This window comes from Pelodiscus sinensis, chromosome 1 (assembly GCF_052426305.1).
Source record: "Pelodiscus sinensis isolate ZL-2025 chromosome 1, ASM5242630v1, whole genome shotgun sequence".
Lineage (NCBI taxonomy): Eukaryota > Metazoa > Chordata > Testudines > Trionychidae > Pelodiscus > Pelodiscus sinensis.
The window spans coordinates 347,077,814-347,094,377 of NC_143052.1; the positions used below are offsets into that span (position 1 = coordinate 347,077,814).

A 16,564-nucleotide genomic window follows, 5' to 3' on the forward strand; every position below is an offset into this window, starting at 1 on the left:
TATACTGGCATGTGCCTTTGCGCAAAAGCATTCGGGCCAGTGTAGACGCTCTCTTGCGTAAGAAAGCTCCGATGGCCATTTTAGCCATTGGGCTTTCTTGTGCAAGAAATTGATGTTACCTGTCTACACTGGCCTCTTGCGCAAGAACACTTGCGCAAGTGGACTTATCCCTGAGCAGGAGCGTCAGAGTATTTGCGCAAGTATTTCATACAGTAGAACGTCAGTGTTCTTGTGCAAATACTCGCAGCCAGTGTAGACAGATGGCAAGATTTGCCAATGTAGACACAGCCGGAGCGTTTAGACAACCCTGGGGGCATTGGCTTGGACCTGTTGTGGTAGGGTCAGGCCAGGGAGCTGCTGCAGAGAGGGAAAAAGGCAGCCCAAAAGGGTAAAAAAAAACTAAGTAGAAGCAGAGAACTGCAGGCCAATTAGACGCAGCTGGGAGGGAGCGGGCTTAGGCAGACTGGGGCCAGCTGACTTCTCTGCTGGCTGGCTGAGGGCCTTTAAAAGCCTCAGCAGTTGGAAGCTGGGGAGAAGGGTGAGAGGATGGAAGGGAGGTGGTGGGGAGACAGAGAGGAAGACGTTTGAGAGAACGTTCTGTAACAGCGTTAGGCGGAGGTAGCTAGCGAGGGAGGGAGTCTGAGGAGACATAGCTCCCTACCACAGAGACCTGCTGCAAAACCCAAACTCTGGGGTTAGGTGTGAGAGGCCTGCCCAGTGGTGGCTGGGTAGGAGGGGCCCTTGCCACACTGTAAAGAGAGGAGTTGTTCATGGACATATGACTTGCCCAGGGGACTCCAAACTCCATCTTGTTGCTGTGTTCCATAGCAAGAACAAGGGGCTTCCCTCTACATGGCAGAAGATATAAAAGGCCCTGGAAACCCTCCCATTTGCTTCTCCCCTCTGGAGGAACTTTGCTACACGCTGACGCGCTAAACAAAGGACTGGAGGGGGAGTCCACCAATGGCTAATAGCCAGCGTGTCCCTGGCCTCTGTTTGCCAGAAGCTGGGAATGGGCGACGGGAGGGGAGGGGGAATCACTTGTTGATTCCCTGTTTCTGTTCCTTCCCTGGCCATTCTCACGACTGAACGACCCATCCCAGCCACGGAGGTACCCCAAAGACTTGGCTTGAGCCAGCAGTTGGTTCCATCACTGCGACATCCTGCACCGAGACCTCAGCAATCGTTGTCTGGGTTGGATCCCTTTAACAGTGTTAACTCTTCCCTTTCTTTTTCTAAATAACCCCTGAGACCAGTGTGTCTCCAAGGGGTCCGCGAAGCCACTTTGAGAAACTTGCTAACTGGCCGCTCCGGTGTGTTTACTTACTGGTGCTGTGGCTACGGAGCCTCGCGACTCCCATTGGCTCCGGTTTGCCGTTTGCAGCCAAGGGGAGCCGCGGGAAGCAGCAGCCCATCCCATCCCATGGCTCCCCTTGGCTTCAAGCAGCGAACCGGAGTGAATGGGAGCCACAAGGCTCCATGGCCAGGGAGCTGGTAAATGAAACACACCGGAGCGGCCAGTTACCAGGTTTCTCTTAGATCATGGGTTCCCAAATTGGGGGGTGTGCCCCCCTGGGAGGCATGAAGAAATTCCAGGGGGGACATGAGATACTCAGGCTTCCCCATCAATTGCCCCCCAAGTTTTTGCTCAACAAGTTTTGGGGGGTGGTGGTGATGCCAAAAAGTTTGGGAACCACTATTAGATTCTAAAGGACTGTCGATGGCGTGATTTCGGGGTAAGACTGTAAGCTATACATTGACTTGGGAATGTGGCTAAGGAGACACTATCGAGGAGCATCAATCCAGGGCCAACTGCTTAAAGACTGGGCTACTGAAAGTTCAACACTGGGGGCGCTCCACTATAAGGCACCAAACCTGCCGCAAAGAGCACCATGCTGGCTATCCAGCAGCCAGACAAGCAATTCCCTGAGACACTACGGCTACGTCTACACTGGCATGATTTTCCGAAAATGCTTTTAACGGAAAAGTTTTCCGTTAAAAGCATTTTTGGAAAACCGCGTCTAGATTGGCCACGGACGCTTTTCCGCAAAAAAGTCCCGATCGCCATTTTCGCGATGGGGGCTTTTTTGCGGAAAATAGTACTGTGCTGTTTACATTGGCCCTCTTGCGCAAATGATTTGCGCAAGAGGGCTTTTGCCCGAACGGGAGCAGCACAGTATTTCCGCAAGAACACTGACGATCTTCCATGAGATCGTCAGTGTTCTTGCAGAAATTCAAATGGCCAGTGTAGACAGCTGGCAAGTTTTTCCGCAAAATCACATGATTTTGCGGAAAAACTTGCCAGTCTAGACACAGCCTCCAGTTCTCTTGGGCCACCACCAGCACCACTCCTTAGGAGGAGAAGTTGTGAAAAACAATCTTACCAAATAAGTTGTTCTGATCCCAAAAGACCAGCCACATTTCCAGGTCAATTTGTAATGTAGACCTTACCCAGAAATCACGCTGATGGCCAGACCTTTAGATAGGGCTGTCAGGTGTCTGGTATTGGACTGGTTAGGCCGGTATTTGCGGTCTCTGTCTGGTAAAAAAACAAAACAAAACAAAACAAAAAAACCCAGAAAATACTGGGCATGTACTTGGCCAGAAGGCTGCTTGGGACATTCTTCCAGAGTGTGGAAGAATTTAAAGGATTTTTTTTTCTTTTTGCTCAACAACTTTGGTCCCTGTTTTTTGCTCAACCAATTTTTCCCCGCCGTGTTTGGTATTTTTGGTGAAACTATCTGGCAACCCTACCTTTAAAATCTAACATCTAAAAATATATTCATAAAAAGAAAGAAATAAAAGAAATCGAACTGTTGAAGCTCTCAAAATATATACACCAGCTGCCAAGTTCTTGGTGCAGGCTTGTAGCAGGGATGAAATAAACTGCTGGTGTAAGTCAAGAGTCTGGAGTATCTTTGTTGTTAGCATGGGCCATCGGTCCTTTGGTCCAAGTTTCAGTACATAGCAAAGATCCTCCCCAGAGAAGAAGCAGGATTTCTAGACCCTCGGCCACGTGGAGAGAATCCCATTGTTCTCATTGGCCTATTCCAAGATGGAGTTTGGTGTCGCATGAGCGAGTCTCCTGACCATGCATGACTTGGTTCTTTGCTCGTGGATGCCAGATTGAAGATTGGCAGGAAGGTCCATTCAGCGTAGTTGGTACCTCCCATGCTTCCTTGTCTGTTGAATATTTTTTGGTGGGCCCATCCACCTGGCTGACCTTTCCCAGACATGCTGGCTGGCTCTTGTGTGGCTGTTACTCCAGGAGCCACCCTTTGAAATACAAGTACTAAGCCAGTACTCAGGTGTATAACTCTCTTGGGTCGCACAGAAATGCATGTGGTTTGCTTGCACCCAGATTATCAAGGGGCCCAGGTCATTCTGCCTTAGTGATCTGTCCTGTTCGAAATTTCCCCTTCCCCCTCCAAGTCATCGGCAAATCCTATCAATGATTATTTTTTTATTTTTCTCTAGGTCACCGAGAAAAATACTGAACCACGCTCCAGTCCCTGTGGGACCCCACTAGAAACATACCTGCTCAGAGATGCCTCCCTGATTACAGCATGGTCTGGAAGATGGGGCGCTGAACTGAGAGTCAGGGTGCCTGGGATCTGTGCCCAGATCGGTCACTGAGTCTCTGTATCATCTTGGGCAAATCATCTCCCCTCCCCATGCCTCAGTTTGCCCAACTAGGATAACTGTGTTGATTCTGGAACAATACCACGCTCCCCTAGTGGTGCACTGTTATTGCTTTGAGGTGCACCACAGCTGCTCAGGACAACTCGGAGACACCGCTTAGATCTCCCTGCTCCAAAAGCAGGACCCTTTCACTTGAGCCAAGAGACTCACCTTTAGCTGTTAGCTGTATGGGGCAGTTCCGATTCCACCCAATAGAAGACAGTGGCATCCCCTCATCAGCTGGTCCTTTGACTCACTTAGTGCAGGGCAGGGATACTAAAAAACGTGTGTGTCCTGCTGGAAGGTACCGCTAGACTGAGCCCCTGTGACGCAGCTGCCTGGCATGCTCTGCAGACCTGGCCCTGGACACACACACTTTCTGGGTGATCGTCTGACACTCCTACCCAGTGGGGGTGTTGGGAGAACTGCTCCGATGGTGTCACTATAACAACATGTGAGGGTCGGTGACAATCTCTCTGCAGCTGTGGTTCTGCTGAGCCCTCCGACAGAAGAGAGGAACACACGGGCCCCTCCATCCAGCTATCTCTGAGCTATTCCGGCAGTGACGGAGCTAATCCAGGGCCTCCAACTGTTCCTTCCACCCCGGCAGCAGCATGTCCTTGGACAGCCCGGCAGCCAGGGCCAGGCACCAAGCCATGTGCCGCAAAGTGACCATTATGTGGCTCAGGCCTGCATGGGAAAATTCTGCCACTTCTCTACCACTGGCCTGGCTGCTATCCTGCTCCTTACGCTGTGCTCCTCACCCTGGTGTCGGAGCACCCGCACATGATCAGCTATTGAGTGAGGACAAGGCAGGCTCTGGAGACTGGCCGGCGGCTGAGAGAGAGGTTCCTACATGCTCAGCCCTCTCCTATCCCCCCCCAGGGCTCAGACTCCGCAGTGACAATGCCAGGATCTGTTGGTCACTTGCATTGATACTGGGCCCAGCATGGCAGCATCCAAGAGCGGCTGCCCTAGAGCAGGGCTGGGCAATAAGTTTTGACGGAGGGCCACTCCAAGTTTTTGGTACGTGGTCAAGGGCTGCACTTTTCTATGGAGCAGGTGCAGGGCTTGGGGTGGAGGTTGGGTGCAGAAGGGAGCTTGGGGTAAGGGACTGGGGTGCAGGGTCCGGGAGCGGGTGTGGATGCAGGAGAGGATTCTGGCCTGGGGGAGGGACGTAGGAGCAGGTGAAGGGTCTGGGAGGGAGATGGGGCACAGGAGAGGGTGGGGTGCCAGAGGCAGGCTCAGATCATGAGGCTCTTACCTAAGCAGCTCCCAGCCAGCAGCCCAGCAGGACCCTCAGGCAGACTTCCCTGCCTGCCAGCAATCCCAGACCGCTCAGAGCAGTGGGCTGTTCCATGTGGCTCCCTGCACTGCGAGGGCAAGGCGGGAGGCTTTGAGCGCTGCCCCACCCCCGGCACAATTTCTCAGCTCCCATTGGCCACTTTCCAGCCTATAGAAGCGGAGAGATTGTGCTGGGGGCAGGAACAGTGTGCAAACTCTCCCACCCATGCACCGTGCAGAGAGTCACATGGAGCATCCAGCTGCTTTGAGTGGCATGGAGTTGCTCCGAGCCCACAGGGGCGGGAGGGGCCAGATTCAAAGGCTTGGGATCCACGGGCCATAATTGCCCACCCCTGCCTTAACGACGGAGTATATCCTCCCGCGTGTCCGCTCGAGGCTCCCATTGGGGCCTTTGCGCTTGGGCCCCAAGCCTGGGGCAACCCCAGGTACGTACCATGCTGATGTCCTGTAGGGTGATGGATTTCTTCTCCTCCACCACCTTCCCCAGACGCCCAAACGTCAGCTGCAGGCAAAGAGACGCGCATCAGGAGCCTCCTTTTTGGCTAGCCCGATTGATTGCCCCCCTCCCCTTGGGGAACAAGAAGGGATATTCCCAGGACAGGATGGTTCTGCCTGTTGGCTGGATGTCTAGGGTGGCGGCAAGGCCAAAAGGACAATTTATGAGGCAGCTCCATTGACACTGGGGCTGAACATCTGGACTGTAACATCTGGCGATGTGTGTTCCCCAGCAGCTGGATGGTAGCTGCCGGCTGTTCGCCAGATGTGTTCTGACTGGCTTTAAAATGGGTCTGCCTGAAGGAAACCTTGGAGAAAGAGGAGGGGTCGTCCCAGACTCACAAGGCGAGGACGGAGGCAGGCCCAGGTTCACCTCAGCCTGAGTTTTGGCTTCCCTGCGTGTGGCCCAGGAGGGGAGCAGGATCCAGCCCCTCCCACCCCTGACTGCAGCTGCTCTCCTGGGAGACCAGCACGTGCTTCCTCCCTGGATGTTTTCACTGGCTGGCTGGTGTCGCTGGATGCCACCAATCAACAAGCGAGAACAGGGGCAGTCAGTGGCCCTGGCTCATGTCTCTGGTGAGAAGCCACAGGGATGCCCTCGCTGGAGAAGCCAATGGCTCCGCTGGGGTCAGATTGAAGGGCCAAGGCTAAAATGCTTGTAGACTCCCAGCTCAGGATGGGGCTGAGCCGAATGCCCGACCTCAGCTCTGGAGCTACGTCCACACTGGGTGGTGTCTGGGTCCTCATCGCCCTCCCCTCCCCATTGTAAATGTGCCACCCTATGCTGGGAATTCCTGCCTGACCCCAGCTGGGGCGCTGGCCATGCCTAGAAGCATGAGGACTGTCACGGTGTGCACTAGCTCCCTCTCCGGAGCAGGGCTGAGTCAAATCCCAGAGGGCCTGGATTTCCAGAGCCGAGCTTTGCTGCTGGACAGAGCCCGTGTAAGGACTTACAGGGAAGCTGATCTCCTCATCCAGTACTTTATCTCCCACGACCTGAGGAAACAAGAAACACAGCGGTGAGGGCCAGGGAGCAGAGGAACTGGCGCGCTGGAAAACCAGCCCACGGAAGAGGAGCACGGGGGAGAGCCAGTGAGGGAGGGAAGGCACAAGGGAAAGGCAGCAAGGTGCAGGGCAGGACAGAGCTTGGCTGCTGATTAATGTGTCCCCGAGCTGGGACTCTGACTTGGACCTTTCCTGTAGCTCGGGACCCGTGGGGCGGAGGAAGCTGGATTCCTGGCAATTCCTGGCAGTTTTCCATCCGGAAAGGCCAGGTCTTCAAAACCAGGAACGTGTCAGTTTCAACACCAGGGTCGACAGATCCTGGCAAACTCCAGTTGGGAACCTCTTCCACCTTCTGCCGCCTTTTGGGATCCCAGCTTCTCCCCAGCTCACCTGGCAGGCAGAGCCGGGGCTACAGACTCTGTCGCTTCCTGGCACGCTGGGCTACCCATCTCCCTGGCTCCCTGGGCAGTTGTCTCTGTGAAATCGGGCAGCCAGCTCCCAGCGCCCGGGGAGCCAGCCAAACATTTCTGTCTTCCCCCCAAACACATTTCTTTCCTTCCTTCCCTCCCTCCCTCCTTAGGAGACTTTTTTTTCTTTGATTTCAAAATTTGTCACGGGTGGGAAGGGCTGGTTTTTGGCTGGCTCTGTTCCCCTGAGTCAGGCGCATCTCAGGTGCCCTGGGAACCGGGCTAAGTCACCGGCCAGGGGACCCGGCCTGGGTCCCCTCCCACTCAAACCAGCGTGGCTCCACAGTGCCTCTGCCAGGGTCACCAGCATGCCCCCCCTCCACTCCTCCTGTACCACACAGGTGTGAGGGGCAGTCAGGCCCCTTCCCCGGAGAGACCCTGCAGACCCAGTGCTGTGGGTGCTGAGCACTGACCCCAGGGACAGCAGGGGAGCGCCTTGCTGGATCCGGCCCCCACGTGACAGGGAGGCTGGGAGTGCAGGGGAAGGAAAGCTGCAGTCAGCAGAGCAGCATGGACAGGGGCGGGCGGATGAATGGATGCAGGGCAGCCGGGTCTCCTTGCACCGCGGCTGTTCCTAGGGAGACCCCCGGACTCCCCCAGGAACTGGCCCAGTCCGCGTGGGGATGCAGCACCACCCACCTGGCAGAAGAGCTGGTGGTTGTCCTCCGAGACCAGCAGGAGGCAGCAGCAGGGGGACTGGGTCTCCTGCTTCAGCTGGGCGAGAGAGGGGGGCAGTGGTGAGTGATGCCGAGTGGCCCCATTTAGAGCAGGCAGCAAGCCCTGGGATCCACCTGCCAGCCTGCCCCGCTCAGACCTGCCCCCAGCCGGCTCCCCGCAGCTCAGCTCAGCCAAACTCAGCACGGCCTGGCACTTGCACTTACAAAGGCAGCCGGTGAGGGGGGGGCTTCCCCCACTTACTGGCTACAGGTGGGGAAACTGAGGCACGGCATGCTGTGGGCCTTGCCCACGGGCAGGCAGGGAGTCAGTGGCAGAGGGTGGACGAGAACCCAGAACCCTGGTTCCCCAGAAGGGCTGTGCCTGGCTGCGGCGAGGCGCTGGGCCCGTACAGCAAGAGAAAAAGGGGCCGAGGATGCCAGAAAGTGTTTTTTTTCATTCTCTTTTCCACACTCTATGCAGGCAACAGCAGGACCGGCCCCTGCTTCTCTTCTGACTCTAGTGCCAACGGAGAGCCCACGCAGCCCAGCTCGATCGCTCTGCACTGGGTCCCATCTCCCCTTCCCCATGGCTGGAGCCTCCCTCTCTTGCCAGGGGCCTGCCCTCCTCCCAGTGGGGGATGGGGCTCTCTGAGCAGCCAGCCTGGGCTGGAAGCAGGGAACCGGTCTCAGCGCTCGGGCCGTCTGCCAGGTCAACTCGTGGGAGGCCCTGGGCAGGGGATCATGTGGCACTTGTCTGCGTGGACAGGCCCGGGACACGTCGCAGCCCTTCTTATTAAGGGTACTATAGTAGCACTGTGGGATGGTGCCTGGTGCTGGACACACACATAGTGGGAGACTGTCCCTGCCCCAAAGAGCCTGCAATCTAAAAACCCAGCATGGGAGGGGAAACTGAGGCACCGGACTTTCCCAAGGCACCCAGCAGGGAGCAGAACCCAGGTCTCCTATCTGGTGGTTCAGTGCTCTACCCACTAGCCTTCACTGCCACCACGCTCACTCTGACCATTCCTACCTTACCCTTGGAAGCCAGGCTGGGGCTGTCGGCTGGCCCAGCCCTCATGGCTCTGGTTTCAATGTCCCTGCTAACCCAGCAGCGCACACGCGCCAGCAGCCTGCCAGGGAACAGTTCGCCTGCCGGCTGCTTTTCCAGCACCAACTGCGTGCTGGGAGGATCCAGAGGTAGAGGGCAAAACACAGACGAGCAGCAGCCGCTCCCTGATTTTACTGCAAGAGCCTGCCTGGCCCTCCTAGTCTGACCGCTGGTTTTACTCCCTAATCCCCCCTGCCCAGAGCCTGTTTCTCTTTTCCCCTCCTGCTAGTGCTCCCCAGCCTTGCTCCCTGGGCCCGGGGGCTCGTCGGCCTGGGTGTAATGATCATACCGCTTTGCCGCCCACGCAGAAGAACGACCACACTGGGTCAGACCAAAGGTCCATCCAGCCCAGTGTCCTGTCTGCCGACAGTGGCCAGTGCCAGATGCCCCAGAGGGAGTGAATCGAACAGGGAATGATCAAGCGACCTCTCTCCTGCCATCCCTCTCCACCCTCTGGCAAACAGAGGCTAGGGCCACCATTCCTTACCCATCCTGGCTAATAGCCATTTATGGACTTAACCTCCATGAATTTATCTAGCAGAGCATTACCAAAAAAAGGTGGTTTATTCTAACGGAAAGGACAACGAAAAGAGAAATAATAAAACTTTACATTTGCATCTAGACCGGTACATAGGCTAGGATGCAACTAAAAACTAGTAATTTTTTTGTTTTTGGAAGCCTCTCATAATGTGAGGTCCTCAGCTGTAGTTTATGCAGAAATCCGACACTGCTCAGAGCCTTTTTCCCATCTGGCTCCTGGATCCACGCTTAGTAACACATGCCAGCCACAATCTCACAGACACTAGCTCGTCTTCAGGGCATCCCTGGGTGCTACTGTTATGCCCATTGTATGCCTGGAGAAACTGAGGCACAGAGCAGTGACTTGGCCAGGAATGAGAACCCAGGAATCCTGATCCCTGCTCTAACCCCTAGGCTGTTCTTCCTCCCAGAGCAAGGGAGGGAACATACAAATCCCCCTTCCCAACACACCTTGCTCTAACCCTTAGCTATCACTCCCTCCCACTCACAAGTTCTCATTGTTATTATAGTCAATTTTCTTTCCCTGGGATGTCCCTCTTTCCTCCTCCTTTTTCCTCCTGACTAATCACAGCGTGGCTTAGTCAGCCAACACTGTATCTACGATATATTTCAGAGAGTTTGTCTGTTTGATCAAGAACTCCTACATGGTAAGAGCTAGGACCACCAAATTCAGTCTACAGCTTCCTCTTATCATAACTTAAAGCAAAGTCGAGGTTTGATTGTGCCAGGAAAATGGGATGTGCCAGGAATGGGATTGCTTCTCAGAAAACCAAATAGAAGAGAGACAGAATCCCCAAAGCAGGTACAGTCCTCAAAACTGACATAATTGAGTGAATTCTGAAAGAGCTAAGTGAATGTTGAATCAAGATGAGCCAGAAAAATAGGATGAATTTGGAATAGGATTACGTCTCAATATGCCTTATAGAAATGGGATGAAATGGTGAAATTTGGAGTAGTGCTGTGTTTTGGCATAGCTAAATCAATGCTTACGGTTTGAAAAATAAAAGAAAATGTTATTGGGAACCAAATTGACTAGAGCCCTTTTTTGTTAAAACATAGCGAGTGATCAGCATTTATAGGGATAGAGAAAAAAATATACTTGATGGAATTATGATTTTAAAAAATGATTAAAAAAATGGGAGAGTTTTAACAATCCCTTTTTTTAAGAAATCCCAAATACACATTAACGTCATAAAAAGAACACTGCATTTTTGAAAAATGTAATTGTGTACAAAGCATGTACATTTTCCTTCTATTTTAAAAAACAACCCTTAGTTGAGTTAAGGACCCGAGCAACGCTGAGGGTATGTCTACATGACAGAGTTTTTTCAGAAAAATGGCAGTTTTTCCGAAAAACTTGAGTTACGTCCACACTGCATTCTTTCAAAAGGAAATCGAAAGAACAGAGGGGTTTTCCCGACATTGGTAATCCTCATTCTATGAGGAAGAAGCCTTTTTCTGAAAAAGCTCTTTTGGGAAAAGGCTTGTGTGGACGGGGAAGAGGGAGTTCTTTCGAAAGAAGAGGAAAGAGGAAAAAGCACAGGTGCCCTAGTGGCCATTCAATCCACAGTAAATAACTGCTAAAATGTGAGTGTGTCCGTTCAGTGTGGACGCTATCTGTCGAAAAAGCAGATCGCTTTTTTGTTGCGCTTTTGCTGTGTAGACGCTCTCTTTCAGAAGAAGTTTTTCCGGAAGATCTCTTCCAGAAAAGCTTCTTCCGAAAGAAGCCTGCAGTCTCGACACAGCCTGGGTAAATTTGCTAGTACAGTAGACTTCCGATAATCCGGAACCTTTGGGACCTAGGTGGTGCCAGATTATCAGATATGCCGGACTATCAGGAGGTACTATAAGATTATATATATACTGTATACATTATATACGTATATAAAGTGTTCTTAACCCTTTTTATTGTACATACCATATACAGTATACTGTGACGTTATAGTTTTTTTAACCCTTTTTTACCCTTTTCACTCGGTTCAGCTGCTGCCGCTGTTGTCTTGTGACCCATTTTTTGCCGAAGCTCACTCACTAGACTCTTGCCATTTTGATACCGGACTATCAGGAGTGCAGTATAATTGGATGCCGGACTATTGGAGTTTTACTGTAGTTTATATCCTGTTTACAAGCCTATGACCAGAAAGAGGCAGCTAAAAGCAACACCCCAGAGCACAATGCTGGGCCAAGTCTGCCAGGTCTCCGAGAGGCTGATACGACTATGTGCCAGGCCTGTGTTTTTCCAGCAGTAAAAGTCAACACCCGCATCAGATGCTGCATTTTCTCTCGGTGCTGTTCTTTGCTCTCGCCCTTTGCTGCAGGTTTGTCTCTTAGGAAATGGGATCAGACTTGCCTAACAACAGCCACCAGCCCCGAGACTCACACAGGGGATTCTTCGAACCACTCGCTTCAGCGAAAGCGAAGAAGGGCCGAGGGAGGCGTTAAAACAACAGCCGCACTTCAAATGTCACATTGCAAATGTGGTAACTGGCTTCCCTTCTTTCTGTCCCTGAAGCCTGTTTTGCACCAGTTCACGCTGGCCAGTGACTACAGGGCAGCCTGCAACAGTATCGGTTCCGACTGCAAAGGAAGAAACTGGCAAGCGCAGGCCTAGGGCAGCCCCTGTGGCAAATCACAGCCTCTCACCACCTGCTCCACTCCTTGCCTGACCCCAGCCGTGCCTGCAGAGCCATCTGGCCTGCTCCTTTCGTTCAAGCCCAGAAGCCGTTTGCATGCTGACTTCTGGCAGCCGTGACTGGCATCGGCAGTGTGGAGACAACCACTCCTTGTCCTGGGTGGGCTCCCGACACCATAAGAATGCAGCTGCCTCTGGGGCGCAGCCTGGCCACTGTTAAACAGCTCCCAGCAACACCACGTAATGGCTACGAGGCACAGTAAAGGGCCCCAGATCTCCTGAGAGCATCTAGGGGAGCAGGAGGAGACACTCTGAGCTGGATAGGTTCATGAATAACCAGGGGGTTATTGGTATTTATCTTCAGCATCATTAGCACCCAGCTTGGTCCGAATGCCAGGCCGGCTCACTCCCATCCCCAGACACCATGCCAGGTCCCTATACCCCCAGTGGCTCCCAATGCCATAGGGGCTCCCTGAACCCAATATGGCATCCTCCCAGCCACTGTGCCAGGTCCCTGTGCCTGACACATTGTCCTCCAATGCTAAACCAGCTCCTCATTCCTCTCCAGGGCAGCATGGCCCCCCCAAATACCAAAGCAGCTCCCTGCCATCGCTGTGCCGGGCCCCTGTACACAACCCAGCAGCCCCCAGCAGCATGCCAGCTGCTCTGCTCCACAAACTGCCAGTGCTCCAGCCACCAGCACCCAGCTGCTCCCAGCCTGGCCCCAACTGACAGCTTGTGAGAGCTCTCTCGAGCTCCCTGCACCGAAGTCAGACAGCTGCAGGCCCCTTCAGCAAAGAAAAACTTCAGAATGTGCCCACACATGAACTAAATCCTTCTAGGGGAAGAGACAGGTGTGAGCTGTGCTTGTTCACTCTGAAGCCTAGTGATGCCACTTCAGACATTGTCCGGGAGGTTTCTTTGCAAACAAAAGAGTGAGAACAGGGATCCGGGGGGCGGTAAATTAAACAAAGCTGCTGAGACTGGCCTGGGCACTCAACCCCAGCCCTTCGCTAGGGCAATAAGCACAGTAGAAACATGGATAAATAAAACATCCCCACTGTCTCTTCCTGCTTATTCTGCTGTGCTGCGACCGCCCCTGCTCGGTCCAGCCCCAGCAGAGCCCACCTGTGTGCAAGACGCTCTGCAGGGAACGGCTAACATCCGCACAGCGCTAGGAACAGTCAGGTGATGCTAAGTCATGGGCTAGAGATGTTAAATAGCGGTTAATTGACCAGTCGAATAAGCTCATGAATTCTTATCAGTTAATCGACTGTAGTCCCTGGGGGCAGGGTCGGCAGCCAGTTTGTGCCAGCCCCACTCCTGTGGAGCCCCCTGCCATTCCATGGGGATGCCTCTGGATCAGAGGCAGCAGCGCAGGGTGTCAGGCGGGAGCAGGTCTGCGGTGCCGTAACTAGCTAATTCTGCGCCTGAGGCAAGACTATAAAATTGCGCCCCCTCGTGTCAGGTCCTATTAGGTAGGTGTTTATAATTGTACTTTGCGCGCTTTTAATGAGGCAAACTCATCAATAATTGCATTGAAATGAATATGATTCGCCACCTCGTGTTCTATTGATAAGATGGACGTATTGGATCGTCTCTCCTGACCCCTGGATGCTCGAAGGTCGTTCCTAATTCATTTTACTTTATGCAAATTTCTTTCACAAGAAGCCGCAGTCACTGCCTGGTCCCCTGGGTTTGTGTCGCACATTCAAAGCACCTGGCCCAGGCGGCTCAGCAGCATGGGCTCCAGTTTTTGGAGGGGAAACCGTGACTCCAACAGGCTAAGGGCCTGGACCCTGACCCATGGAACCCAGGGATCGTAGCTCCCAGACCCCCAGCTCTAATCACATACCCTAAGAGCTAAGCCACTCCCCTGGCAAAGGTGAGACAAGACCCAGAAGTCTTGGCTCCCAGCCTGACACCTCCACCTCTCCACCTGCACCTCTGCCTCTGTGCAGGGCAATCTGACCCCTTCTCTCCCAGCCCCGCACCCCATGCCTGGGAACTGCGCTAGGGCAGCTTAAGGCAGCACTTGGTGTGGCTCAGCCGTTGTCCAGCCTCCTGCACTGCTTGGAAGCAGCTGATGTGCTGGGCGGCCGCCAGGGCTGGTGACTATTGGATCGCGGAGCGGCAACATGCAGCCTGACATGTAAACTGCGGGCCGGCCGATGCTAATGGGTGGGGGAGGGAAGCGGCGCGGTCTTAAAATAATTAGTTTTCTATATTATTTTTCTGTGCCCCCTCAGCTATGTGCCCGAGGCAAGTGCCTCACTCGCCTCACCCTTGTTACGGCCCTGCTGGTCCGCAAGGGCAGCCAGTTTAAAAAAAGCAGCTCCCCTCATGGACCGGCTGCTTGTTGTCACATGCTGCTGCCTCTGATACAGAGGCAGCAGCATTGGGTGGCAGCAGCCCCCGTCTAGGCAGGGGGTCTGAGCTCCTGGACCTGGTGTGAGCTGGAACTGAGTTGAGCTGCCTGCCTGCCCGCCCGGCTCCTAATACAATTGAAATGCAGGGGTAGGTCCGAGATCCGACGCAAGCCAGGACTGAGCCGGGCTGCTGGCCAGCCTGCTAAAAAATTTACTGGCAAGGGCTGGGGGGGAGGGAAATGCATGTAGTCTACAGCATTGACCTATAAGCTCTTGCTTATCGGTTAATCGACTACACTGTTACGTCCCTATCACAGGCCCAGCGAGGCTGAGGGCAAGGCTGCCTTGGGTTTCCCTGCGAGGCAGAGTGGGCAGAACAGTCCCTCCCCGGAAGGCAAAGCAAAGGGCCCAGATACTCACATAGTTAATGACTTTGAGCTGGAGCGAGGCCGCGTCGAGGTCGTACAGCTCCCCTGCAAGAGCCACAAGGGAGCGCGTTAGCGGGTGCGATGGGCTGGCGGGAGGGAGGTAGTAACAGCTCCTAATACACAGACCCCACCGCGCCTGCTCCAGAGGCCAGGTAGCAATGCAGCTAACCCAGCCAGAGCCAGCTCACCAGGCTGGGAACAGGCTGTCCTGGGAGGTCAGTTCGTCCGGAAACCCCTGCACTGTACATCTTCCTCCTCCTCTTGCTGGTGACACCCCCCCTTCCCCGATCATTCATCTCCCACTGGCCAGAGGCTGGGCAGTTCTTGGTCCTCCTACATGTGCCAGGGTGGGAGCTGCCAGTCCGAGTCAGGCTTCCCCACAGAGAGCCGGGCACATCTTCGTTCATTCTCCCCTCTGCCCCAGGAGACAGCTCAGTGGCAGGGTCCCCATTTACATGTGGGGAAACTGAGGCACAGAGTGAGACAAAAACTCGCCTGCTGTCTCCCAGTCACAGGGGCAGAGCCAGGAAGCAGGGCCCAGAGCTGGACTGGGCCTCCAACCACCTGACAGCCCCTGGTGGGAAAGTGCCATGGGGCAAAGGTCTCTGGGACTTCATCTGTCCATCCTCCCTCCCCCTTCCTGCCTATTCTAGAGGCTGAATAGCACAAAGGGGCTGGGCCAGACCAGCTCCAGTGACTCCTCTGGGCCTGCCCTTGTTCCTGTCTATAGCTCCAGGGTCCCTGGATGGAGCATGTGCCAATGGCAACGATCCCGTATATGGGGGTCCCATTCTGCATGGCCTGCTGGCCCCCATCTGCCCTGAGGCCCCTCTCGGGCTCGGGAGAGCCCCCCCCCCCTTACCGCACAGCTGCAGTATCTTGCGGTCCAGGTCGCTGTAGCCGCCATCCGCCGCCCTTTCGGTCTTGGCCAGGGAATTCTGGGAAGAGCTGGTGGACAGGCTGACCTGGGGCCAGGGCTGCAGCTTCTGGAGGGCTTGGACACGCCGGTACGCCACCAGGATCTGCACGGCACATGCCAAGGGGCAGGCAAGGGTCAGTAGGAGCAGCAGAGGGGGTTTCTCGTTCTCCTATAACTCTGCCTCCCTCCCATTCTCGAGGCGGTCTATGCCGCGCACCACACACCAGGCACAGCTGGTTACGGACAGAGCTTGGTCCAGCTGTTCTCTTTCCTAGTCACAAGGAGCGGGAGAGAGAACAGCGTCAAGACCCAGACCCCTTGTAAGCCTTCCCCTCCCTGCCCGCGGCACAGGTCCCATTCACATGCCCATCAGCCTGCACATGGACAAGTCCATGTTTCAGGCCACGGCACCCACCTAGAACCAGCTCCTGGGGGAACTTCCAGGTCTCAGTCTGGAGGACTTGGAAGAGGAAGAGGCTAGGGATGGACTCCTTCCAAAGAGCCAGGCAGCTGGCACAAAAAGTTAACCAGCTTTTGGGGATCCAGGAACGGACAGGTGCTGTGTACATACTACCAAGCTCAGAGGCACTTTAGCTTAAAAATTAGATCAGAGACTGAGAGATGAATTCCCCTTGCCAGGAAGCGCTGTGCCAGGTCTGAGAATTAAAACCCGTACGAGAAAATAGCCCAAGGAAACAGAGAAAGTCTCCTTCAAGTTTTTTTTACTATTGTGCCTTTTAAATAATAAGCCAAGGCAGTTGTCTCCTTCCTTGAATTGTTGTTGTAATACACCCACCATTATCAAAGAAGCACCTGGAGTCCACAACCAAAAGCAAGCCTTACTGTGCTAGGAGTCAGAGACAGACAGACAGACAGACAGACACACACACACACACACACACACACACACACACACACACACACACACACACACACACAGAAGAAGAGATGTTTTTTGG

General features: G+C 54.2%; 1 protein-coding gene across 2 annotated transcripts in view; it reads right to left on the reverse strand.

Annotated features, from left to right (window-relative positions):
* PDE2A (phosphodiesterase 2A) overlaps nt 1-16,564 on the reverse strand; it is a 348,564-nt gene that overhangs the window by 34,621 nt on the left and 297,379 nt on the right. For both annotated transcript variants that reach the window (XM_075919627.2, XM_075919628.2), the window contains 5 exons: nt 15,549-15,708; nt 14,679-14,731; nt 7,593-7,667; nt 6,436-6,477; nt 5,420-5,488 (listed from right to left, as the gene is read on the reverse strand). In XM_075919627.2, the coding sequence (XP_075775742.1) occupies nt 5,420-5,488; nt 6,436-6,477; nt 7,593-7,667; nt 14,679-14,731; nt 15,549-15,708 (399 nt within the window). The remainder of the gene's footprint in view (nt 1-5,419; nt 5,489-6,435; nt 6,478-7,592; nt 7,668-14,678; nt 14,732-15,548; nt 15,709-16,564) is intronic.